At 42.8% G+C, this 26,951-nt stretch overlaps 1 protein-coding gene across 1 annotated transcript; it reads left to right on the forward strand.

Annotated features, from left to right (window-relative positions):
- Positions 1–8,053: 8,053 nt before the first annotated feature.
- chd4b (chromodomain helicase DNA binding protein 4b) lies at positions 8,054–26,723 on the forward strand. The gene is given in 39 exon segments (XM_070911422.1): positions 8,054–8,088; positions 8,528–8,660; positions 9,783–10,037; positions 10,151–10,266; positions 10,391–10,490; positions 10,617–10,827; positions 11,031–11,152; positions 11,286–11,409; positions 11,618–11,790; positions 12,361–12,606; positions 12,856–13,059; positions 13,207–13,418; positions 13,820–13,951; positions 14,041–14,140; positions 14,365–14,556; positions 15,139–15,339; positions 15,645–15,782; positions 15,965–16,086; positions 16,188–16,361; positions 16,538–16,679; positions 16,767–17,016; positions 17,123–17,247; positions 17,343–17,435; positions 17,538–17,683; positions 17,940–18,228; positions 18,513–18,687; positions 20,026–20,124; positions 21,059–21,150; positions 21,310–21,443; positions 21,905–22,049; positions 22,161–22,317; positions 22,602–22,687; positions 22,800–23,058; positions 23,145–23,201; positions 23,469–23,639; positions 23,740–23,848; positions 24,237–24,369; positions 24,467–24,662; positions 26,078–26,723. Coding segments are annotated over 39 exon segments (6,051 nt in total). The 3' UTR covers positions 26,281–26,723.
- Positions 26,724–26,951: the final 228 nt, after the last annotated feature.

Below are 26,951 nucleotides of genomic sequence, written 5' to 3' on the forward strand. Positions count from 1 at the left end.
CACAATTTTTGTTTTGTAAAAGTAACACTGATTCTTACCAGTTCATAGCCCTGTGATATCCAGTTATCCTTCTTTTTGATATTGGGTTGATCAAATTGAAATTTTATCCCAATTTCAATCAATAAAGATGTTCATCAGTTTCCTCTCTTGTGCTGTCAGTGACAGCAAAACCATGCTCACAGGAATGTTTTACAAACTGCAAGCGAAACTCATCCTTTAGACACAAAAATAAGTCCACATGTCCCAATTTAATTGAACATATAAATAGAATCTACCCCCCCCCCACAAAAAAAACAAACAAAACTTAAAATCCAGAAGTGCTAGTGACATTCACTTTTCTACAAAAAAGCAGAATAATATTGTGTCAGCAAGTGCTCAGTTTCGTTCCCAAGAAAACAAAAGTGTCCATTCCAGGTTGAAACAGCAAGAGTGAGTGAGAGCAGTGAGATGGGAGTGATGGGTTATAAAGGAGGTAGAGAACGAGGGTGGGAGAGAGAGGACAGGCGTAATCCAGGGTGTGGAGTGATGCCGAGGGAGGGGAGGAGGAGGAGGCGGCTTTGAGAAGGATAATGGTTGTACTACGTAAGTATTAAGAGTGTAAGTATGCTTTCTATTGTGTTTGACATGAGACCTCAAATCTGAGCCAGCACTGCAGATTGAATGATTATCACAAATAAATGTGTGTTAGAGTGTTTTTTTTGTATCCATGCATGTTAATGTAAGTGCATTTGCTGCTGAGAAACACTTAATGAGAACACAAACTGAAACCTTTTGTTCCCTCTATTTAAATACTCAGCAGGAATATTGATCCATCAGCTGCCCTGCAAAATCCTCGCATCAAAAACTATGACACAGCGTTTCTGTTTCCACGTATATGTATATGCATGTGAAAAAGTGTCTTACCTAATGTTTAATTTTCCCAAACTTTGTTGCTCATTTTACGAGCCCCCCCCTCCCCTTCCTCTATCTCCCCCGCATTTGCCCTCTCGTTCTCCCTCTCTCCAGCTCCCTATATTGTCTTAGAAGAAGGGGTGACATTTAGACAAGGGGAAGAAAACACACTGCAGACAAATATTGGAACTGAGGCAAATAAATCACGAGATAGGAGGGAAAGGAGGGCACAAGGAGAGAGCGCATGAGTGTTACACTGGGGTTAGGAAAAGGCAGTAAAGCATAACAAAGGTTTGTGACATATACATTTGGGGTGAAAATGTGTGCAGATTTAATAGTTGAGAGGGGAACCCAAAATACTCAACAATGTTAGAACAGTGTTTTATGAATTTATGCTAGCACTGAGCAACACACAGCATAACATGTAAGCTATATTGCATGATTAATTGTTATTTGCTGTAAATCATTTGCACTGTGTGATTATAGTAATTCAAATTAAGTGCACTACAGGTTATTTAGTAGTTTTCTCTTTCTTTTTTTTCTCTTTTTGTCTCTTTCTGTTTAGCCAGTGATGCAATGTTACAGAGAATCTCTCACACTTCTAAGGATAGTGTGTAACTGGAAGGAAAATGCTGCAGCTTCTTTATACATTATATAAATTCATCTGCAGATTTTAAAAAAAAAGTGTTGCAGCTCTGCTTTCAGCTAAATTTGTGTGTCTTTTAGCTGTCGGAGCTGTAAAAGATCATTGTTTCTCTTTTGTTCCACACAGGAGGAGACATTTGTGAAATTTGTTTTCTATTAGGCTGCTGCTGTTGTTTGAATGGTTCTTCATTGTGGAATATGCTACATCTGAGGGCCATCTTGTGTCTAACTGTGTAGGAGATATATAAATTGACCTTTTTAGGCTCACCATTCCAGCCATCACCCCAAAAAGAAACCATTGTCACAGTCCTTACATAAGACCTGAGACCATCCATTGACCATGTCCATTTGAACAATCAAAGTAAATAATCTATAATTTAAAACATTTAAATATGTTATTTAAATGTAACTTATAACAAATAACACTCAAATAATATTCTACCACAGTCAGAGGCTTAACCGAGATGGAGGTTTTGCTAAACTAGGCTAGTTAGCTTTTAGCCAGCTAGTTTATCTGCTATTATTTTTTTCTACATTATGATTAGATTTAGCTACGGCCTTATTTTGGGGGTATAATGAACTCAGTTACTAAAATGTTGAAGCATCAAAATTAATTTTTCAATTACATGAGACAAGTACAAAGTGGTAAAATTAGCTTTAGCTTTAGCATTAGCTGAGGCTATCTTACCAGAAAACTTTAACTAGCCAGAGGGCATTCACTGCAGCTCAGTTTTTACCAATCTTTTTTTTTTCCTTCCACATTTTACATGTTTGTTTTGTTTAATTGCAGAATATATACATAATATATATATATATATATATATATATATATATCTTTTTACCTATGTTAGATTCTGGTCCTAACTCTACTTTGACCAAATTGTAGTTGATCGTCAGTCATCAGTGTTGGTTGATTATGACGGGAGCTCTGTAATTTCCTTAATTTTATGGATGAATAAATTGAACCTCTAAGGCATTTCGTTTTACTCCCAGGGGCCAATAAAATAATAAAGGTTATGCTGCAGCATCGTCACTCCTGATGAAACTTATTTACTCTTAAGGCCTCTTTTGTTAAATCAGACGAGTCAGTGCGGCACTGCAACCAAACATTTGCAGATTCTGTCACAGTCCCTGTCCAGGATTTGGTGGCCCATCTACCTGAACCCTCTGACACCCAATTCCTGAGTAAATGGTCACCCCATCCACACACCCTCTCTCTCTCTCTCTCTCTCTCTCTCTCTCTCTCTCTCTCTCTCTCTCTCTCTCTCTCTCTCTCTCTCTCTCTCTCACACACACACACACACTTTTCCTCTGTCTATATCTGCAAAGACAGGTTTCTTGTAGGCCCCCTTCCCTCCTTTTTTTGTCCTCCTCATGTCGTATTCCTCCTTTGTGTCCCCTGTTTCTCCAAGTGACGTCTTCCGCTGTCTCCCACAGCAACACCATGGAGATGAGCTGGCCACTGTCATGTCCGGCGCCTCTGTTATGCTCATCCCTTCACCCCTCTCTCGTAAATAACTTGCCCTCTTTTTTATCTTTATCTTTCCCCCATTTTGTGGACATTTTATCATGCTGAAATGGCCCAGTGCTGATTGACTGTAGACAGGTTGCAGAGCCTAAAGAGATGCTTGTTAAAGCTTCAGCATGACATATACGTTGAGATGACTTGCATTCCCTCCGTTATAATGGGAGGCAGCATCAGACTTTGAGACACTCTGCTGTGAGGTGGGGCAACTCTAAACTGATCTTACTTTGTCCACTAATGCTTACCATGGGATTGGATGATGGGCCTCATTCAGAGATGGTCGCCTCAGGGTGACTCTGGACTTCAGGAACACATTTCTGCCCAAGGTCATTATGAGATAGAAATGTGACCCACCACCTTTTGCTCTCTCCTTCATTTGCTTTGTTACTTCTCTGCACTTGAGGGCTACCTGCCTCAGCAGTCTGAGTGCAGATAATCATAGCAGGCAGTAACATGACTGCTGTGCATGAGCACGCTCACATTGCTCAGGCATCTCTGCCAACAAAGAGCTGAATGCACTGCTGTGTATGAATGTGTGCGGAGCGTGTGCATGAATATTATGGGATGGCGGGCGGTGGTGTTGTCAGGCAGGGAAGTGGGGGTGGCAGAGTGGGCGGTGAGCTGTGTGCACATGGGGGGAGGGGGCAGAGGGAATGGACGACCCATGAATATTATGGAATGATGGTGGTGTTGGGGGGGGTGGGGGGTGGGTGCAGTGCGTGTGAGGTGGAAAGATAGCTGTGCATATGGGATAGAGGGAGTAGGAGGAGGTGTTGGTGACGGCGGTGCACGTGAGTGTATGTGCACGCGCATACATGCATGTGAAAGGGGCATTCAAGCGATAGTAACAGACAACGGCCAGACACAGGCCTTTGTTGCTATGCGATCTGCATGTAGCAGTGAGGGAATATTACAGAGTGGCCGTAGCAGGAGAGGAAGCAGGGGAAGGCCTCTGGGCTCACATTTTGACTGTTCCTGCCCTATTCTCGGATATCTACTGAACCCAACGTGCAGAAAATACCATCTCTGATACAACAGAACTCTTTGTTAATATGAACCAGAAAATAATAAAATGAATGCAGCTTATGTATGAAATAGTGTTTTCAGTTTTAACGGTCCATTAATGCATTTCTGGCCTTCAAGGAGCAAAGCACAGACCTTCAATCACTTCCCTGTTTAACAGTGAAGAAGGTGTTGCTGCTGTAAAGCATTTTGTCACCTAAAATAAAAGTACATATGCATCTTTAAAAACTAGGATACCCATTTAAAATGTAGGAACTTCAAATAAAATGTGTAATGACAGTACAGTACTCTGTGGTTGTCACTCTCAATGGTAACTTGTCTTACTTACACCTTAAAAAGCAGCTGCCTGCCAGTGGGTCAGTAACTCATTACAAAACTGTTAATGTGCAGCCAAACATTGTCCAAACTCAACTGTATTTCAAATTCTTCCAGAGACCCCCAAATTTCTTGACATACCAAATATGCTAGGCTGAGTTTTGGGTCAATGTTTATAAAATGAAACAATGGTGCCGCCATGAAACACATGGAGTCTTGGGTTATAATTTTGCACGCAGTGTAAACATCATGAAGCGTCACTAAAGAGCTGGAACAAGATGATTTGGAATATACTGACGGACAGTGTAGGATGAGATAATTTAACTGCCTAAAAAGTACTACAAAGTGAAAATGTGTTAAGGGGTTAATTCCTGGTGACACTATTTTTTTTTTTTGTGAAGATTTTGTCTGATAGCATCCAAAATGTGTGTGTGGACAAATTCCTGTGTGTGGGTGTGAGAAGGGAACACATTATTGAACATGCCCATCAGATTCAGAGTGATTAAGAAGTGCGATTCAAAGAGGTATAAATGGCTGAAAACCTCCCATGGTGTATCAGAAAGTCTGTACACAGCATGATTAGACTAGCGTGTGGCCTTCAAGTGCTCCTTCTAAGCTCTTCTTTGAGTCCAAACATTTCAAATAGGACTTGTTGAACATTCAAGTGCTTTCACTTTAAAATGTTGGTAGGCGTTTGGTGGCATTAATCTACAATGTGCTGCAGCACCAGAACCAAGTGAAGAGATGCTGCAGCGGGCCTGTAACAGATGTTTTACTTTATTTATGTAACATGTTTGCACAGTATGTTATTTTTGCCATCTGTAGTTGACATGGCTTCTATGTCACATCTTGACAATTCTGGTACCATAGAAAATCCCATTTTATTACATTTTTATCATATTTACTATTATGATAGGCCTCTAATGTGCAGCAGCTCAAGTCTTATTTACTGTCATCCAAACAGAACTTAAAGGCAGCATTGTGTGTGTTTTTATGAATACATTTCAGCCCTTTTAGTTTGGTGTTTTTGTGTTGTGTTATAACACAAAGTACAGGTTGGTATGCATGGGGACACGTCACAAAAACTACATACATCAAATATAAAATAACAACACAGTGCATCAGCCATCCTAGCATCCTCAGTCAAGGCAATTCAAATCATGAATATATAAATACATGAATTGCACCCCCTCCCCAGCATGCTAAAATTGTGAATAAATAAATACATAAATTGCACCCTGCTCCTATGCTAAAATCATGAATTCATACATATATTGCACCTCACCAATAAGGCTATCCCATTTTATTTAATTGTGTTATTACCATGGGAATACGTTTTAGAGAAATGTGCTTACTTTTGACCTGCGTCCCTAAACATCAGGCCAAGATACTGATGTACACCTGCCATCTCTCTTGTGCACATGGACATCTGTTGGCCTATGTTGCACTTGAAGGACGATGGATGATCAGATCACAGATGTGAAACAGATGTGTTGCAGTCTAGCTGTAATAAGAACACAGAAGGCCTCAGCCTACTTCAGGGATACTGAGCAGGGATGTAAGCATCATTGTTGTACATATCCAAATCTGATTCAGTGTGACAAAGAAATGCAGAGATGAGGAAATGAGTGTTCCTCTGTCACAGCGTATCAATAAGTCTGTATTCAGAATGATTAGACTCACGTGGCCTTCAAGTGCTCCCTCTAAACTCATATTTTGACTTGTTGCATATTCAAGTGCTTTTACTTTGAAATGGTGTTATGAACAAAACAGACCCTGTAGAGCCAAAATGACCATTTAGCGGCCATTTTTATTTGTTTTTTTTAAAGATTTTGTAAAGTAAGCAGTATAAAGCCACACCAGGACTAAGTGGTAGAGTATGCAACTGGAGCAGACCTGTAATGGATGTTTTAGTTCATTTATTTACACTTTTTCTTTTATACAGTGTAATTGCCATTTGTAGTTGGTGTGGTGTCTATGTGCTCAGATCCTTGAATGGTAGTAGTACCAATGAAAACCCTAACTTTCGCAGTCATAATTACTGTTTCGATGGGACTCTGGCGTGCCGAAGCTAAAGTCTTATCTACTGCATAACAAAGTGAACTTGAAGGCAACATTTTGTGTGTTTTAATCAATTTACTCTCCTTTCCCTTGCATTCCACAACATCGGACTGGTATGATGTGCACCTGCCATTACTCTTGTGGACTTGAACACCTGTTGGCCTTTGTTGCACTTGAAGGACTTGACCATACATAAACATACATACAATCACAATCATCTTGGCCACTGGGACAGATGTGGTGCAGTCTAACTGTAATAACAACACTGTGACAGGAGGCCTCGGCCTACTTCAGGGATGCTGAGCAATGTTGAAGACATCATCAAAGTATTTCACACACATCCAGTTCTGTTACACCACCAAGCTCAGCTGGCCTGTTTGACCTGTACGCAGCACATGTTGGCGTGTCCTCTACCTGTGTATGGAGTGTGCAGGAACAAAAGTGAAGGCTCTTTGACTTCTTGGCATAGCCATGTTCACACCCAGGTGGATGCTCAGTGAGTATTATGGTCTGTCACCAGTGGACTTGAGCTCCCTTGGTAGACCATGTGACTGGTATTTTTTTCTTTCTTGTCTTTTTAGGAGTTGTATATTATGGGATGTATGCTGCTACTGCTGGAGTATTATGGTCTGTCGAGGAGCTGCAGGGAGGGGGTGTCACCATGACAACGGGGTTGCTAAGGGGGCTGGGACTGCTAGTGGAAAGGGGAAGGAGTGTGCATGCAATGAGGCTGGTGCATGCATGTCTAGTGGTGGTAGTGTACGTGCGTACGTGCGTGCGCGCGCGCGCGTGGTGGAGGGGGGTGGGGGCAGGCTGAGTATTATGGTCTGTCCGTTGCGAGGTAACTATGCAGAGTCCTGTGTGAGTGTGGGAGGGGGGGATTATTATGGGATGTCTGCCCCCTTTGTGTGTTTGTGAGGATGTTAGCTAAGCTCTGCCTGTAAGGTTGGGGGAGAGAGAAGAGGGGGACGGAGCAACGTGTTTTGGGTCATTGACGGCTCATTTTTTAATTTCGCTGATCAGTGGTTCAGCCGGGCTTAATGAATGAGCACTAAATGACAACAACTGCCGCACAAACAGCCTGACTTGTATTCATTCTTGCGCCGAGAGAGAGAGCACACCTCGACCCGGGACTACACACACACTACAGTAAGTTTCCAATGTGAAGGTAGGGTTTCAATGCTTAAACTTTTCTTTGATGTGTTATTATAACTCGACAGGGCCAATTTGCCGCTTATACTTAATACTAATAATGATGGATGTCACACTTAACTTAATCCACTGCTGTGTAGAAAAAAATACCTGCAAATCAACAACAGATAATGTCAAAGCGTAGATAATCTAGTTATTCAACTTGTTTGAGTGCGCAGGTGGTCAATTAGATGCCATACAAATAATAAGGAATGAGAAAGGATTATGCCATTTATTATTATTTATTTTTCAGCACCCACCACCACCCCCTCCCTTCCTGGACACCCCCGGTCCATTCTCCAACAGTCCCACGTCATTTTCCCTCCTCCCTCGCCGACCGAGGACCAAGGTTTAGGAGGGATTAATTCGACCAGCAAGGAATAAAATTAAAACGCTGGGAAAATGTCGGGCAGCGAGGATGAGAGGGAAGACTTTGGAGCCGCGGACGAGCACTCACTTCTTCACGGTGAGCTCGCCTTTTTCCCCTCTGAAGAAGGTCCATCTCTCTCTGTCACTTGAGCTCGCCGAAGCTAACGTTAGCTTAAGCTAGCCAGGAGTAGTCGGCTCCCGCACTCGCCATAACAGATTAGTTAGCTAACTTGTCAAGCAAGTGTTTATAGTTTTATTTGTTATTTTGTAGCCCCTCTTATTCCTTCAACCTCACGCGTGTCTTCCTTGAGTGCGGGCGTGAACTGTCAAAGTTTCAAAGACTAGTTTCAACCTGTGCTGTTGTGGCATTCACGGTGTGTGTGTGCGCGCGTGCACGAACATTTGCCAAGTCGTGCCAGCGCGCGGTCTGCTCTGTTCTCCTTCTGGCCTGCGGCAGTGCTCCTGTCCGTGTGCACACTGTCTTTATCTTACTAATTAAAGCGTGTCACCCGCAGGTGAGGACGAGCCGGAGGATGCTGTGTCTGACGTAGACCAGGTACCCAAGTCGAAGAAGAAGAAGAAAGCCAAGAAGAGCAGCCGAGAGAACAGGAGCAGCAAGAGGCAGAGACCCGTCAGAGAGGTTAGATTTTGCCAAACTTTTCATATCAAGGTCGTAGAATTAAATTGTTATGGCTGTGACTCAGGCAACTCAGGGGATTTGACTTGGTGAACAATTCTGCAACTGTCAACTCACCACGTGGGGTCACAGCTGGGGGAGTGACATGTTGCGGATATGGATTTATTGCCTGCCTAATAGTGCACATTAAAACAATTACAAGGGACCCCTGTGAGTCCTTGGGCTCCAGTCTATTACCCACAGATCTACTGGACATGCTCAAAACATCCCAAAGTGATGGATTTTGTGCAGCCAAATAGGGAACTAGTACACCAGTTCTGTCATGTGCTTCTGAGATTTATTCACAACAGACTGTGATGTAAAACATATGTGGAAAAGATGCATGAATCATAACTTCTGTGGATATATGATGTCATTAATATAAAGGGTCAGGATTAAAATAAGAGAGATGAGCACATATCCTGAAATTAGGGCTGTAACTAACAATTGCTTTTGTTATTGATTGTACTATATGATAAAATATCTGTAAGTAGTGAATAATGCATAGTATAATTCCCCAAAGCCCAAGATGACGCACTCAAAATGCTTGTTTTGTCTGACAGTCCCACAGTCCAAAACCCAAAGATATTCAGTTTACTATGCTATGATACAGAGCTGCAACAATCAGTTGATTAGTCGATCAACAGAAAATGAATTATGGATTTTTAAGGAAAAATGCCAATCCTCTCTATTTCTGGCTTCTGAAATGTGACTTTTTCTGGTTACATTAGTTTTCAATGACAGTAAAAACATGATTTTGCTTTAACAATGATTAAAAAGATTAATTGATTATTAAAATAGTTGTCAACTAATTTTCTGTAAATCGACCAATAGATGTAGTGACTGATGTTTCAACTGTGCCTGAAATTAGAGATGAACCATGCATTGACCAATGTAGCTCCATGGATGAGCAGAGCTGTGTGACTTCCCCACCCCAATAGAGTGGCATGATTATCACTAGGAATCAAGTGATTATCAAATATCAAATAAAAAGGATGACACTGTAATTTGTAATTCATATGATATATAAGTATATAAGCACCAGTGTTCTTCATGTAATTTGCAAAGTGGCTCTTTGTCTTGCAGGAGTTGCCAGTCAGCTCCCCAGAGCACCTGATTGGAGTAGAAGTAGCAGAGAGAGATGCGGAGGAAGGAGTTGTGCGGTCAGAGAGTGAAGGAAGTGATTATGCCCCCGGGAGGAAAAAGAAGAAACGCTCCAGCTCTGCCAAAGACAAGAAGAAAGGAGGTGCGGCAGCAGAGAAAGGAGGCTCGTCCAGCTCGAAGAGCAAACGCAAAGATCCGGAACCTGAAGACGATGAGGATGATGAGGATGATTGCCAGGTAAAGATTCATTCAGGCTCAGCTGCAGAATGGATAGTTAATTTGTTCAGGGCTAACATGACAAACTAACCTCCCCCTGTTTGTTCTTTTCAACCCCTCTCCTCCCACCTCAGCCTAAAAGCTCCACCCAGCTGCTGGAGGCCTGGGGCATGAAAGACATTGACCACGTCTTTACTCAGGAAGACTACAGCTCCCTCACCAACTACAAGGCCTTCAGCCAGTTTGTCAGGTAAGGAAACCCCTTTTGTATTAACAGTAGATACTATTATTTGCCTCTGCCTCGTTATTAAGGAGCTATACACATATGGAAATATAAATAATCACTATATTTCTTGTGCACTTTATGTCCTTAGGCCTTTGATTGCAGCTAAGAACCCTAAAATTGCTGTGTCCAAGATGATGACTTTAATGATGGCTAAGTGGAGAGAATTCAGCACCAACAACCCTCTGAAGGTATTTCAGAACTGAACTAGGTGAAGGTCTGACTGTAATGAATGAGACTTGTCATTATATGCTGTCCCCTCGTGTGTTTGACAGTAGAGAGCAGAGTTTCTCACTCTGTGCTTTGTCCCCCTGTAGGGTTGCGCCACTGCCAATGCAGCCCTGGCAGCTGCCAATGTGGCTGCAGCTGTGGAGAACATGGTGGTGGCAGGGACAGACGGAGGGGCAGAGACCGCTGCTGCCACTTCACCCGCACCTGCCCCTGCTCCTCCCGCTGCTCAGACACCTGCTGCTCTCCCGGCAGCCCCTGCACCTCCGCTCCGCAAGGCCAAGACCAAAGAGGGCAAAGGTAAAGTAGGATAAATGTTAAAAATGATTATTAGGCTCAACATGAGGATAATTCATGAAGGTAAAGGTGGTTTGTTATTTATGAACCTTGTAAGAACACAATTTCTTATTTCATTATTGTGTTTATTATTGAAAAATCTGCCATTTCAATATTTATCTAACTAGATTGTTTTCTTGATTAAACTTTAATCGATGTCCTGTCAGGTCCCAACGCTCGGAAGAAGTCGAAGCCCACGCCTAAGCATCCGCCGAAGCCCAAACCTAAGAAGGTGGCTCCACTCAAGATCAAACTAGGGGGCCTCAACAGCAAGAGGAAGCGCACCTCTGTAAGACATTTTTTGGCGTCTCTTTACTTTTGAGAATTAAACGATCCTTAAATCAGAATATTGATATTGCACTATGATGAAACCAGGTATTTCTCTCATTCTCAATGTCCTCCTTCTCACTGTCTCTCGTCAGAGTGATGAAGATGAACCCGATGTTGACAGTGACTTTGACGACGGGAGTTTCTCTGTGTCAGATGGCTCCAACCGCAGCAGCCGCCCTAAGAAGAAACCCAAGAGTGCGAAGAAAAAGAAGAAAGGTTGGCATGGAAATATTATATAAAGTCTGTTCTGTCATCTGTGCTTCAATGCTGGAGAGAGATTTGAGAACGGACGGCAGCTTATTGCAGGAGGTTTCGCTCTGTCGAATAAGATCAAAGTCAAGGCCAAAATGAAGGATGTTTCTCCTTATGTGTCCAGGTCTCTGTATCTAATTTTCTCTCATCTTCTGTGGACATGTTCTCTCAGTGGAGACGGAGGATGGCGATGGCTACGAGACAGACCACCAGGACTACTGTGAGGTGTGCCAGCAGGGAGGAGAGATCATTTTGTGTGACACCTGTCCCAGAGCTTATCACATGGTCTGTCTGGACCCTGACATGGAGAAAGCACCTGAGGGCAAGTGGAGCTGCCCACACTGTGTGAGTACCGAAAGCTCCCCTCTCAGCGCTGTGCAGAGAAGACCATTAAGTCCTATGTTAGAGAAGATTGGACCTGTTTCCACCTGTCTGTAAAATACTGTTGAAGTGTATTACTGGAAAGTTGCACTGACAGGAGGATTGATTGTTGGGAAATCGACTTTGTTAATGGTGATTTAAGATTTTTTCTGTGTTCTTCATTTCTCTTTGTCTTCTGCTGCCCCCCCCCCCCCCCCCCCCCACAACCATTTTACTCATGTTCCTGTATATCCTCTCCTATTCCCCACCACATGTCTCACCCCCCATCCCCCACTTCCTCCTCTTGTCCCTCCCTCCCTCCACTATGACTCCACACGCAAACATGCACGCATGCCACACGCACACACTTCCCACCCCCGGCGCTCTTGAAAATCACCCCACACCCCTCCCTTTTTTCTTTTCACTCTGTTCCGCATACCTTCCCCGCCTGTCTACCCCCCTCCTCCCCCTCACACTCTCTCACACACACACACACACACACACACACACACACAAACACATACCACCTCCCTCTGTCTGTAATTCTGGCACCAGGAGAAGGAGGGGATCCAGTGGGAGGCCAGAGATGATCTCTCTGAGGCTGAAGGGGAGGATGAGGAAGACAGGAGGGATGAAGGGGTGGAGGAAGAAGACGACCACCACATTGAGTTCTGCCGGGTGTGCAAGGATGGAGGGGAGCTGCTTTGCTGTGACACCTGCCCCTCCTCCTACCATATCCACTGCCTCAACCCTCCTCTCCCTGAAATCCCCAATGGAGAATGGATCTGCCCCCGCTGCAAGGTGAGCGCTGTGCAGTGGTGCGTACAAGTCTGCGCGTGCATGCGCTCATGTGGGCGTGCATGCGGATACAGATTCCATCTTGTGCACGCCTACAGTATTTTAGATAAACCAAGGCAGTCTTGCAGTTTTTATTCTGCTTATTTCTCATGTCCTAAAAATTGATTCATATAATTTTTACAAACAGAATGTCTTACCTTTTCTTAGCATCTTATCCTAAATTGTTTTCACTCCTTTCTTAATTCCTAACAGTGTCCACTGATGAAGGGCAAAGTCCAGAAGGTTTTAACATGGCGATGGGGTGACCCACCAGCCCCCACCCCTGTCCCTCGACCTGCTGACCTCCCTGCTGATGCCCCCAATCCACCACCGCTGGCGGGCCGCAGGGAGAGGGAGTTCTTTGTCAAATGGTGCAATATGTCCTACTGGCACTGCTCCTGGGTGCTGGAGCTACAGGTATCACACACCCTCTAAAACTGTATCCAGCTGTAATTGAGAATGTGGATTTTTCTGTGCACTTCCCTCACTTATGCACACACACAAACCCAATGGTCTTGCATATTCAGACCACCGTTTTTTTACCTCTCTGTCGCTCGTCCCCAGTTGGAGCTGAACTGCCAGGTGATGTTCCGTAACTACCAGAGGAAGACTGACATGGACGAACCGCCACCTGTGGACTTTGGAGGTGAGGGTGATGAGAACAAAAGCACCAAGAGGAAGAACAAGGATCCTCTCTTTATCCACATGGAGGAGGAGTTTTACCGCTATGGAGTCAAGATGGAGTGGCTGATGATCCACCGCATCCTCAACCACAGGTAGGAGACATATAATTTCATAAGAAATATGCAGTTCACCTATAAAAAGAAGCATACAGTAAATTGCTCTGAATGTGTGGAACCATCAGACTGAATTAGTAGTTTAGTCTTAAACTCTTTTAACTGATGATTATTCTGCTGGGTTTTGATGTGCATTGCCGTAGTGACTGGCTTAAAGATTTAATGTCTTATTCTTAAAATGATAACTGAAATGGTTCAGTGGAGCGACACTACAAAAAGCATAGGATGGCAATATAATTTAACTCCGTGAGAAAGATTAGGAAGACTATCATGTTGACAAAGAAAAAAATGTATGTTAACAACGTATTTTACTATTATCCATACTACACAGTTAAACAAGCTAAACACAGTATCATAACTCCATTTTTTTTTCATGTCAGTGTTGATAAAAAGAACAACGTACATTACTTAATCAAATGGAGAGATCTGCCATATGACCAGTCAACCTGGGAGAGCGAAGAGATGGACGTCCCCGAGTTTGACACCTACAAACAGACATACTGGAATCACAGGTATGCAGAGATTCACTAATGTCAGATAATTCGTCTCCATGGTGTACATAAGTGCAGTTGAAAGTATGTTTTATCTCATTTTCTTAAAGAGAGTTGATGGTGGGTGAGGAGGGCAGACCTGGTAAGAAGCTGAAGAAAGCAGTCAAAGTCAAGAAGGCAGAACGACCACCTGCTAATCCGGTTGTAGATGTAAGTATTTTGAAACTTTGAACCAAAAAAACCCCAAACTTTCTTATTTCCAAACACAACCTTGGTTGTTATGAAACTGATCCTGCCATATTTAGTTTTTGCCATGGACTACTGGATTAATAATGATAATATGAAAAATTGCTGTGTATTCTCTTGGCGGAATAAAAGTAGCCTGAATCAGGACAGATGTGGAATTGATATTCTTCTTGGTTTCTTCCTTCCAGCCCACCATCAAGTTTGATCGGCAGCCTGACTACCTGGACAGCACAGGAGGCACTCTGCATCCCTACCAGCTGGAGGGGTTGAACTGGCTGAGGTTTTCTTGGGCTCAGGCCACAGACACGATATTGGCTGATGAGATGGGTTTAGGCAAGACTGTGCAGACTGCTGTCTTCCTCTACTCATTGTACAAGGAGGTGAGAGCAGTTTATGTTTTGTTATTGTGTTCTTGAGACAGTTTTGTGCCATTTATAAACTTAAAGCTTCATGTAGTTTTATCTAACATGTTATGCTAAAATATTGTTAAATATAAAACAAAATAAAATCTGCAAGTTCCTCTGTCCTGATGCTACTTTGTCCAGTCTGCCCTCCCCTGTCAATCAGTGTTAGTGGGTGGGGTTTCAGACAAGTGACACACACTGACTCTGTCCAGTAAAGGGGATGAGTTCAAAGTAAGGAACTCTATCCTAAAGGCAGGGCAAGACAAATACAGTTGCTTACATATCTTGTAATCTATATGAGGATGTACACGGCATCGGCTCAGGAGGTAGAGCAGGTCGTCCACTGATCGTACGTTTGGCGGTTCAATCCCCCAGCTCCTCCTGTCCACATGTCGAAGTGTCTTTGGGCAAAACACTGAACCCCAAATTGCTCAGACCCACACCTTGCATGGTAGCTCGCAGACATCTGTGTGCGAGTGTGTGTGAATGAGTGAATGAGACGGGCAAATTGTAAAGGGCTTCACATGTTAACATTGACCTTGTTTTCCACTATACCAGGGTCACTCCAAAGGTCCCTTCCTTGTCAGTGCTCCCCTGTCCACCATCATTAACTGGGAGAGAGAGTTTGAGATGTGGGCCCCTGATATGTACGTGGTGACCTACGTAGGGGACAAAGACAGCAGAGCCGTCATCAGAGAGAACGAGTTCTCCTTTGAGGGAAATGCCATCCGGGGTGGAAAAAAAGCATCCAAGATGAAGGTATGGAAAAAGTAGATAAAAGTGCAAAAGTAAGGATACTAAATGAAAGTATTGAAGATCTTTGATAGAAGTCTGTTTGAATTGGTGCCCTACATACTAGAACTTGCTATCCTATGTACATTACATACATTTTACATAACAAAAATATGAGTGCTGCCAAATTATATAAAAGTTCAACCACCAGTTTTACTTTGAGGTACTATATTACCAGTGGAAACAATTGCTTTCAGCCCTAGTAATTGTGTTTCTAACACTTTCCCTGTTTGGCAGCTTAACTAATGTTCCTCTCTTTCTGTGCTTTACAGAAAGACTCAACAGTCAAGTTCCACGTCCTGCTGACATCCTATGAGTTGATCACTATTGACCAGGCTGTGCTGGGCTCCATTGAATGGGCCTGTCTGGTTGTGGACGAGGCTCACAGACTCAAAAACAACCAGTCCAAGGTAATAACATAGTGCTTTAGAAGAAGTGTTTCAAGTGTAATTCTGACTACTGAAAATGAGTTAGTGGATGTACACTACCCGCATCGCTGCTGTGTTGCACATGATAATGCTAACTGTCGTATGTTGTGTTTTTAGTCCAATGCCCAAAATATAATGTTTTTTTTCTCTGCCTTTTTTATTAGTTCTTCCGAGTGTTGAACAACTATCCGCTGCAACACAAGCTGCTGCTAACTGGCACTCCTCTTCAGAACAACCTTGAGGAGCTCTTCCACTTGCTGAACTTCCTGACCCCAGAGAGATTCAAGTCAGTAGACCCATATGTGGCCACAGTATAAGTGGCTGTATTTCAAATACAATGAGGATGCCCACACTGACCTCATATTTATTTATTTATTTTCTCTGCAGCAACTTGGAAGGGTTTCTGGAGGAGTTTGCAGACATTGCCAAAGAGGACCAGATCAAGAAGCTCCATGACATGCTGGGACCACACATGCTCAGGAGGCTGAAGGCTGATGTTTTCAAACACATGCCTTCAAAGACTGAGCTCATTGTTAGAGTGGAGCTGAGCCCCATGCAGAAGTAAGTTAAGAGAAGATGTGTAGCAATATATTTAAAGTATACACCCATTAAAATTTAAACCGGTCTACATATTGAGGACTGTGGGTGGGCATCTGTCTGGATAGTGAAGGGTATAAAGTCTTAATTCTGTGTGTGTAGTTTATTTTCCTTTGTCTGATCTCCTTGTTGTAACCCAGGAAATACTACAAGTTCATCCTAACACGTAACTTTGAGGCCCTGAACACTCGTGGAGGAGGAAACCAAGTCTCTCTGCTCAACGTGGTGATGGACCTGAAAAAGTGCTGCAATCACCCCTACCTCTTTCCTGCAGCCGCCACAGTACGGCCCAAGTCTTTCTACACAATGATATGGGAACAAACAGTTTCCTCTGCAGTCAGTTTATACAGATTTGTTCTCTGATTGTAGGAGGCACCAAAACTTCCGAATGGCATGTACGAGGGCAATGCTCTGACCAAGTCTTCAGGAAAACTGACGCTACTCCAGAAGATGATGAGGAAGCTGAAGGAGGGAGGCCACAGGGTTCTGGTCTTCTCCCAGATGACCAAGATGCTGGACCTGCTGGAGGACTTCCTGGAGAACGAGGGATACAAATACGAGAGAATTGATGGAGGAGTCACTGGCAACTTGAGACAGGAGGCCATCGACCGCTTTAATGGTAAGCCATATACATATACTGTTTGTATTGCCTAAAAATAGCTGCTATGGTATGCTATATGTGTTCTAATTTTCTCTCATCCTTCGTTTGTTGTTCATCCCAACAGCTCCTGGTGCTCCCCAGTTTGCTTTCCTCCTCTCTACCAGAGCTGGTGGCTTGGGCATTAATCTTGCCTCTGCTGACACTGTCATCATCTACGACTCCGACTGGAACCCCCACAATGACATCCAGGTATGCAAACCCTGGGCTCAACCTCTTATTCATTTCAGTGTGTCTGTTTATTCAGATAATGATTATGCTGTTTGTGTCATGCGTGTGCTTCGTAGGCGTTCAGCAGAGCTCACCGTATAGGCCAGAACAGGAAAGTGATGATTTATCGCTTCGTTACCAAAGCATCTGTGGAGGAGAGGATCACACAGGTCTGTTAAAAGGAACGCTACAAGAAGTTTTATCAACTATGTCAGGATTCTGTGATCACCTGCTCAATGCTTGTTTGTCTTCCACGTACTTCCCTCTACCAGGTGGCAAAGAAGAAGATGATGCTCACTCATCTGGTGGTGCGACCTGGCCTCGGCTCCAAGACGGGCTCCATGTCCAAGCAGGAGCTCGATGACATCCTCAAGTTTGGAACTGAAGAGTTGTTCAAGGATGAACTCGGAGAGGGTTAGTCGACTTAAACCCTCTGCCAGATGCATCTATTTTTAAGATCCAGTATGAATTCTGTCAATCATTTACTTTTATGTTTATCTGCATTTTAGTATTTATAATTTACTTGGCAATTAAGTCATTTTGTCATCAACATTTTGTCAACTTAAAATGTACAACGTTAAATTGAGTCAACATTTCTCAAGCATTAAAAGTAGTTCAAAGCAAAGGCAAATTGTAATTGGTATTAACTATATTAAGATAAATCACAATTTGAGCCTGAGGTGGAAAGATCACTCTACCACATGGACGCCTGATGTCTGATCTGACAGATGTTACAGGGAGTAAATGTAGTTTCTGCTTCTTTCCTTTTTATTTTCACTCATCCTGCTTTCAGGGGACAACAAGGAGGATGACAGCAGTGTGATCCACTACGATGACCGCGCAATTGACCGTCTGCTAGACAGGAACCAGGACGCCACAGATGACACTGAGCTCCAGAGCATGAACGAATACCTCAGCTCCTTTAAAGTGGCCCAGTATGTGGTCAAAGATGAAGACGATGAGGTATGAGGTCTACAAAGTGTGTATGAATAGATAACTTCATATAACTTAATTATGTTGTTTCAACTTTTTGACAGATGTCTGTAGTTAAAATTGTCTAAAAATGTCCTGAAATAGTTTTTAGACTTTGGTGCAGCTTCAGACATAGATCGACTTGGATTTAGATCTAGCATAATTGTTTTTTTTATTTTGAATGAAAGGTTGTTTAATTTTTAAAAAGCTAAATCCACAGGCTTTGTGTGCATTCTTGAGATGTATATTAAATATACTTCCCTTTGTTTGAGGAGGAGGAGGTGGAAAGGGAGGTGATCAAGCAGGAGGAAAGTGTTGATCCTGACTACTGGGAGAAGCTGCTTCGTCACCACTACGAGCAGCAGCAGGAGGACCTCGCCCGAAATCTGGGCAAAGGCAAAAGAACTCGAAAACCAGTTAACTATAATGACGGCTCCCAGGAGGACCGAGGTATTAGACAGGGTACAGAACAATATATAATGCAACCTCTTCTCGTGTGTGTGTGTGCTGTGCAGTGCTGTTGGTGGACTTGTGTTTGTGGTGTAACATGGTAGGAGATCCAGTGAGTGCATGGCATGAAGTTTTGTTCTTGTTTTGTGGCTTGAGATTGGGTATAGAAACGTGTTAGTTGTGTGTTATTTAGAAATTGATATTTTCTCAGACCAAGTATGTTAAAGACAGTTTATTTGAACCCAGGGGACAACCTCATAAAGGAACATTACAACATTGTCAGGGTAAATTTAGCTAAATAAAACCCAGAATTCACTTAAATCTAGAACATTGAGTGACGTATAAAGAGCTGTTTGGACTTGAGGTCCCATTCAAAACATAATATAATAATCCTAACCAACTACAGAAAATGACCCCAAAGACGTATTGATAATATAGCACAGCTGTTTTTAGTCTGTTTGATTGTTACGTCAAGAACAACAAGGAACGGTAGCAGATTTAGCAGGATAGAAAGGAAGACAGCATCAGACCACTAGACGGGTACAGACTCAGAGTTTTGCTGATTCACTTGCAAGTATTTAGCTTTAATGTGTGCTAAGGAGAGAGGCTTGACAACAAAAACACTATGTACACCCTAACAGAGGGGACACTGTAAGTTTCCTTAGCCCAAAACAACCAGCCATTGCATTTGTAATGAATGTAGCCTTTGGGCTTCTAACAGCGCATTGTTCAAATCTGAAAGGAGAGTAGAACTCCATTCATTTCAATTATGTTAAGATTCAATGATATTGCACAAACAGAGGCAAAACTACTGCATGTTTATACTTGCACTAAAAGTCTAGCAATAAAGTAAGCCAAAGCATGTTCAATTTTACTGATGAAAACCCCAAATGAAGTAAAACAATATTAAACATTCTCTCCCCTCCTCGTCCCCTTCGGGCCACTTGATACAGACTTAGTGAATACAGGATTATAAGGGTGGCAGCAGCAGACTTGGGAATGCTTTTGTGAGCTACTAAATACAACAAACCTAATAAAAGATTCTAAAAAATGTATTTATGGAACTAGATTAAATCATTGACCATAAAGAATTAACTTAAAAAACGACAGGTGTAATTGTACTCAATCAAGTTAAGAATGAGTTCTGCCTTTCTATATATTGTGTCGTATGGTCAGTGTAGTCTCAGCACGTCAGTTATGTTAAGAGTTAAATGACAAAACTATTCCTGTTGTTGATTTGGGAATATTTAGTAAACATGTGGATCTGAAGCAGTATCTCCCCCTGCTGGCTAAAAGCCTGGTTGCAGCTCAACTTTTCTCTGTCTATGCTCCCTTTAGACTGGCAGGAGGATCAGTCCGATAACCAGTCTGATTACTCTGTGGCCTCAGAGGAGGGCGACGAGGACTTTGATGAACGGAGTGAAGGTAAGGCTCACTGTTTTGATCACACACAAGACAAGAGATGTGTGTGTGCTTTAGTGGTAAGATGGACTGTGAGTGCCACCACTCTTAACTATTTATGTGAAGATGTAGATGTTATTCATTAAGATGTATTTGAGTTTAAGATTCGCTCCCAGCAATGTGTGAGACCTGGAGGTAAACCTTCCCGTTAATAAGGAATCTCTACTGTTTGAGCCCCACAGATTCAGACGACAGCTATGATATCCGCATTGACAACCTCAACAACAAGTCACGAAACAGCAATTGTCACTGCATCATCTGCGTTGAGCGTAGAGAGGCAAGAAAAGACAGAAAGAAAAAGAAAAAGGAGGAAAAGAGAAGGAAAAAAGCAAAGAAACAGGGAAAGAAAATTCAGATCAGTGGTGTCTCTGCCAGCTGAACTGTCCACTTGCACTTTAAAGAGATTGTTTGTGTTCATATTAACTGTTAATTAAGTTGTTTTGAAATGCACTTAACACGGTTTGTTTCAACTTTTATTTGTCTTATTTCAGAACAAATTCTACTGTAGAACTAATTTCTATAAGTTGATATTAATATTATTTATTTGGCAATTAATTTCTGGCCATGTTTTGTATTGATTGTAATTTTGTTTTATTTAATTATGGCTCTGTTACTTCAACTTCATTAAATGAAGTATACCACAACACTGCTTTCAGTTGTTAACGTTCTGAAAGCTTTATGCATCAAGAAAAAGCATTTTAATGTAGAAGTGCAGAGAGATTGTGAGGAGGGACAACTTCAGCCGTGATGAGCCGTAAGTGGAACATATTCACAGAGCAACTTTAGGGCGTTGAAACATGATGAAACATTAAAATTCAGTTTGATTTCTAATTTTTGGCTTCAGTGAAACATTATTGTCTGGAATGTGCACTGAATGTCACATAGACTAACTATGATCATTTCTCTTTAGCTAACGCCCGCAGACCCAACCGCAAAGGGCTGAGGAACGACCGGGACAAACCTCTGCCTCCGCTGTTGGCCAGAGTGGGCGGGAACATCGAGGTGAGTTCCCACAGATGACAAATGAGTTGGCACAAAAAGAGAAACAATGATAAATGCCTCGAAAGTGACATTCTATTAAATTTCCTTTTCTGTCCCGTTACCCTTCTGTTATTCCTGTTAAGCATTTGCCGACATCATGACCTCTTTATTTCCTGTCAGGTTTTGGGCTTCAATGCACGGCAGAGGAAGGCTTTCCTGAATGCAGTGATGCGTTATGGGATGCCTCCCCAGGATGCTTTCACCAACCAGTGGCTGGTCAGGGACCTCCGAGGGAAGTCTGAGAAAGAATTCAAGTGAGTCTCAATGTGATGTTTTTCTGCTTATCCCAATATAGGTAGTGCTGGAAATCCATATAGTATCGAGAACTGTCAAGTAACTGACAGTTAACAGGTCAGATTCATAATGTTGGATCAGAGAGTTCCTGATTTAAATCAAAATCAATAAGTTATTGTATGGCTTCTTATGTTTAGACAACTTTTAACATTTGAGAACTGTGGCTTCGAAAAATGTTTATATAGTATATAAAAAAGTATTGTCTTTGGTATAGAGACCAAAACTCAGGTATTGTATATATACAAATTCAAACAATACTCAGCCCTAAGCAGTGTTTTTTATTGTATTTGTTTGATTTGCAGTGTATTTGTGAGTATTTCCTTTGTGCATTTCTGTAAAATGTGTACCCCACTCACAGAGATTTTGACACTTTCCAAATGTATTTTCCCTCCACCTTCTTCGTCTTCACACGTGTTCGCAGGGCCTACGTGTCTCTGTTCATGCGTCACCTTTGTGAGCCGGGGGCTGATGGAGCTGAGACCTTTGCGGATGGCGTCCCACGTGAGGGTCTGTCGAGGCAGCACGTGCTTACCCGTATTGGTGTGATGTCACTGATAAGGAAAAAGGTATGGTTTACCAGTTAGAAAAGAAACAGTACAAATTATGTTTAGATAATAAAAGTATTGAATCACTGGTTGAGTGATGGGCTGACTGACAGTCCACATGTTGATCAACAGGTGCAGGAGTTTGAGCATGTGAACGGTCAGTGGTCGATGCCCTGGATGGCCGAGCTGGAGGAGAACAAAAGGGCTGCAGCTTTGGCTGCAGGTGAAGACCCAAAGACTCCTTCTACTGGGACCCCTGCAGACACACAGCCTAACACTCCTGTCCCAGGTACACACAGACACACAGACACACACACACTTCATACTTACTGGATTATTAAAACAAGTGACCATTGCAGTGAGGTAATTTCATTTCAGCTTCATGATGCACATACTATAGCTTACTCCCTGACCAGAAACAGAAACACGTAATAGCTGGCCACGAGACACACCCTTTTGGCTTATTCAACCATTAAGCTTCAAAGATGTAATTCATTTTTAGTGGCAGCTATAACAGAGACAGGATATACATGCACTCTTTGCATACCTGACATGTGCGTCCTGTTTTGTCAGAAGATTTGTCTAAATCAGACGACAAAGAGGACATGAAGAAGGAAGGTGAGGATGGCAAAGGAGCCAAGAAGGCAGATGATCCAGAGGTACATTCTACCTTTATATCCATATCACCCATTTTTGTTTTCAGTCTAATACGTTGACTTGATTTTCAGATTTTTTCTAATTTGGAACTGGCTACCCCGTCTCTCCCCCCAGATTATTGAAATCCCAGACGAGTCTGAAAAATCCCCCATCCTTGAAAAGAAAGAAGGAGAGGTAGACTCTGCTGCAGGGAAGGAGGAGAAAGAGAAGGAGACAGGAAATGGAGATGAAGGCAAGGAGAAGGAGGACGAAGACACGAGCAAGGAGAAAGAAGAGAAGGACAAGACTTTAGAGATGGAGAAGGACACTTCTGCTGAGGTCAAAGGTGAAGGATCAGAGGGCAAGACAGATTCAGAGGAGGACAAGTCTAAAGGTGAGGCAGGTGTTTGAACTGTTTTCTGCAGTGTCTCTTCTTTATTTTCTTTTTCTGTCATTCTAACAGTGCTTCTCTTGTTTCAGCCGAGGAGGGAAAAGATGAGAAGATGGACACCAGTTCGCCAACAGAGGAGAAGAAAGGTGCCTACACACACACACACACGCACACACACACACACACACACACACACAAACACACACACACATACACACTCTGCAATGAAAGTACACTTTGTAAAATGTTTGTAAAAGCTCAGATGGAGACATCCTCAATAAATGTATAGTGTAAAGCTAAATGCCTAAATATAAATATGCTCTACACAATTTCAACAATGCCACTGGTATCACAATTGAATGTCCATAATGAGGATGTCTTGAGTTTTAAACTTTTCTGTTGTTTTCTCACAGAGCCAAATGAAGAGAAGGACGGTGTGAAAACAGATGAATCTGGTAAACTGCAGAACGGAGAGAACGCCAAAGAAGGAGGAACAGCTGCGCCGGTGGTTAACGTCAGCGAAGAGAAGAAAAAAGCCACCAAGCAGAGGTTCATGTTCAACATTGCTGACGGAGGATTCACAGGTGAACACACACACGCGCACACACACACACACACACTCACATTTCTCTTCTTCTTTCTCTCTGTAGTTTCTGTCTTTGACCTTTCTGCCCTCCTTTCCAGAGCTTCACTCTCTGTGGCAGAATGAAGAGAGGGCAGCCACCGTCACCAAGAAGACCTTTGAGATTTGGCACCGTCGCCATGACTACTGGTTGCTAGCTGGAATCATACAGTATCCTTTCCTTGTTAAATGTGAACTGCATTCTAGGTGGTAGAAACTTGAAGCTGCCAGTATGAAGCACACAAAGGCCATGTTGCATTCTCAGCCCTTTGTTGTTTTTTTTCTGTAATGAGACTGAGGTGTTTGTGTGGATTAAGAATTATTTATGGATGTATTGATCCATTCAAAGTACGGACCAAGTATTTAAACCAGGTTGTGCAGCAAGCGACCTTTTCAAAAGAAGAGAAGGAAGTTAACTTAAATCCCTAAGTGTAAAGTTATCCATGCATGATAATCAGCATTTATTGTCCTTAAAACTAGCTTGGGAAAAAATTGGCATATGATAATATGACCGTCACGAGACAAAAATGTTATTACACTTGACCTCGGCGTCTCACAGACACGGCTACGCTCGATGGCAGGATGTGCAGAACGATGTGAGGTTTGCCATCCTCAATGAGCCCTTCAAAGGGGAGATGAGCAGAGGAAACTTCCTGGAGATCAAGAACAAGTTTCTGGCCCGCAGGTTCAAGGTGAACTGAGCGTGCTCGCTGTTATCACGTGTTTCTGTCAGTCTGTTCTTCTATCATATCTCACTGGGCATATTGCCTTTCTTTGTTTCCTGTGTAGTTATTGGAGCAGGCGTTGGTGATCGAGGAGCAGTTGCGCAGGGCGGCTTACCTGAACATGACAGAGGACCCGGCCCACCCCTCCATGGCCCTCAACACTCGCTTCAGCGAGGTGGAGTGTCTCGCCGAGTCCCACCAGCACCTCAGCAAGGAGTCCATGTCTGGAAACAAGCCTGCCAATGCCGTTCTGCATAAAGGTAAACCATATGGAAGATCAAAAGAGATATATAGAGAGGTATAGTGAGAGTTCTCATGGACCTGCAAAATATTTGGAAATGTTTTTTAATGAATGTAATTACTTGGCTATGAAAATACCTGTATAATATCAGGATATGATCTAAAAGAAAGATCTCACTAAAAGAATCGGACAATATGGTCAGGTGCTGTCCGTCACTTTGCTAATGACATTACATGTAGCTAATTATTTCAACTAACTTGAGAGGAATCGACTGACCATACATTTCGACTGACCATACATTTCAGTCCTCTTAACTGCCTTGCAGATCACCAACAAACTCACAAATTCATGGTCACATTTAGCAGGCTGCACATTGCCTACAAGGAGGAGCTGTACATCAGCGAAAATATTGCTATGAAAATAACAGCAGATTTGCTGTCGCTAATTGAGTGTATACAAAAAACCCACTTAGTTAACGACTGGATAGTATCTTCCATTGTCTTTACTACAGAAACTGTAGTACCAGCCCTATTAATCATAAAGCAAGTCCTGACTGCTGCGCAGTGACTGGAAATTGGTCATCCTATGTTCAGAAAATTGTTTGAAATATTCTGTAGCATATTCCTATATTCCTTTAGCTTGAATCATAAGAGTCTATTGTGTGTAAGGCAACAGTTTCCATTCCTGTAAGAAGCTTGTGATGGTATCAGGAGAAGGGAAAAGGGAACTATTATGTGAACACAAGTATTTAAATTTCTGGGCTCTAATTATATCTGCTAACGTAACCAGCGACAAACATCAGGTGCAACACTGCGGTTAAAAACAGATCAGGTTCCATGTTTGAACAAGGACAGCTTTTCATTACCTCTTCAGGAAATAAACACTACAACTGCCCTGCTGACACAATATGAGGGTTTGGTTCGGGCTGTAACTAAAGATTATTTTCATTATCGACTAATTTAGTTTACAATAATACAAAACAGAGAAAAGCAGCAAATCATCACATCTGAGAGGCTGGAACCACCAAGCATTCTGTATTTTTGCTTGAAAAATCATCACTTAAAGTAATAATTTATTGATCAAAATAGCTGCTGATTAATAAATACTTGGCAAAATAATACAAACAGTAGAGAAGGGGAGATTGCAGTCGTGTGTGTAAGGACAAATGTCGGAAAAAAATGCAAGTTGCTGAAGTATAATTTACAACTTTGTGGACTGCTGTTGTTAGCCTGCTAGCCGCGCTAGCTCCCGCAGTTCATGTTTACAACCCTACCCACACTATTTCCTGTCCTCTCCTGCTTTTTGCCACGTGAGTAAATGTTGCCAGTAGGAATCCAGTCTGACTGCAGTGTAACACTAAAATGTAGTACTTTGGCTACTAGGCTCGGTTAGATTATCACGGTGGTGCTCATAGCTCATTTACTGTATTTCCAGTTCTCAAACAGCTCGAGGAACTGCTGAGCGACATGAAGGCTGATGTCACCCGCCTCCCGGCAACCATCGCCAGGATACCCCCTGTCGCAGTGCGGCTGCAAATGTCCGAGAGGAACATCCTCAGCCGGTTGGCCAGTCGGGGCCCCGAGGTCGCCGCTCAGAACCAATCACAGACCTCACAGCAGATGCAGGTGCCGCGCTGACCAACCACCTCACACGTCACTCTCACTGACTGAGGCCAGTCGCCCTCACCTCACCGCCATGTAGCAGACGTCCTCCCCCTCAACCACCATGTACAGCACAGCCAGGTTAGTCCTCCTCGTTCTGCACCCACAACCCATCTCCGGACTCCGAAGAGCATCAACTGTGCGGCTGGACATTGATTTGAAAGGACTGGACCTGTAGATGTAGGATGGGAGTGAATGGAAGAATCACCTCTTTCTGTGGCAGACTAGACTTGTCGTCTTTCTCCTCCACTGGGATCCAGATTTAACTCCAGTAACCTGAGCACTGTCGAACTGCGGGAAGCTCCACTGACCTGTCCTGGTCTATCTTTACAGCAGGGTCAAACGTGTGTGTGTAACTATATGTAACATGAAGCTGAAAAAGCAGCATGTTTGGAGTTTTACTGGTGCTTTGTAGTAATTTTTTGGATTATTAAAGAATTCAAGGGATTTTATTGTGCTCATTTTCACCTTTAGTACATTGTGAAATGTTCAACTTTTTTTTAAAAGTCATTCAACTCTAATGTCCTTGCCTGTATGTGTGTGTGTGTGTGTGTGTGTGTGTGTGTGTGTGTGTGTGCATAGAGAGCGAGTGTGTGTTTCCTGTACGTATGTATAAAACAGGGCATACTAATGTGCACCTCTACTGC

The sequence above is a fragment of the Enoplosus armatus genome, chromosome 9, assembly GCF_043641665.1.
Source record: "Enoplosus armatus isolate fEnoArm2 chromosome 9, fEnoArm2.hap1, whole genome shotgun sequence".
NCBI classification, from domain to species: Eukaryota; Metazoa; Chordata; class Actinopteri; order Centrarchiformes; family Enoplosidae; genus Enoplosus; species Enoplosus armatus.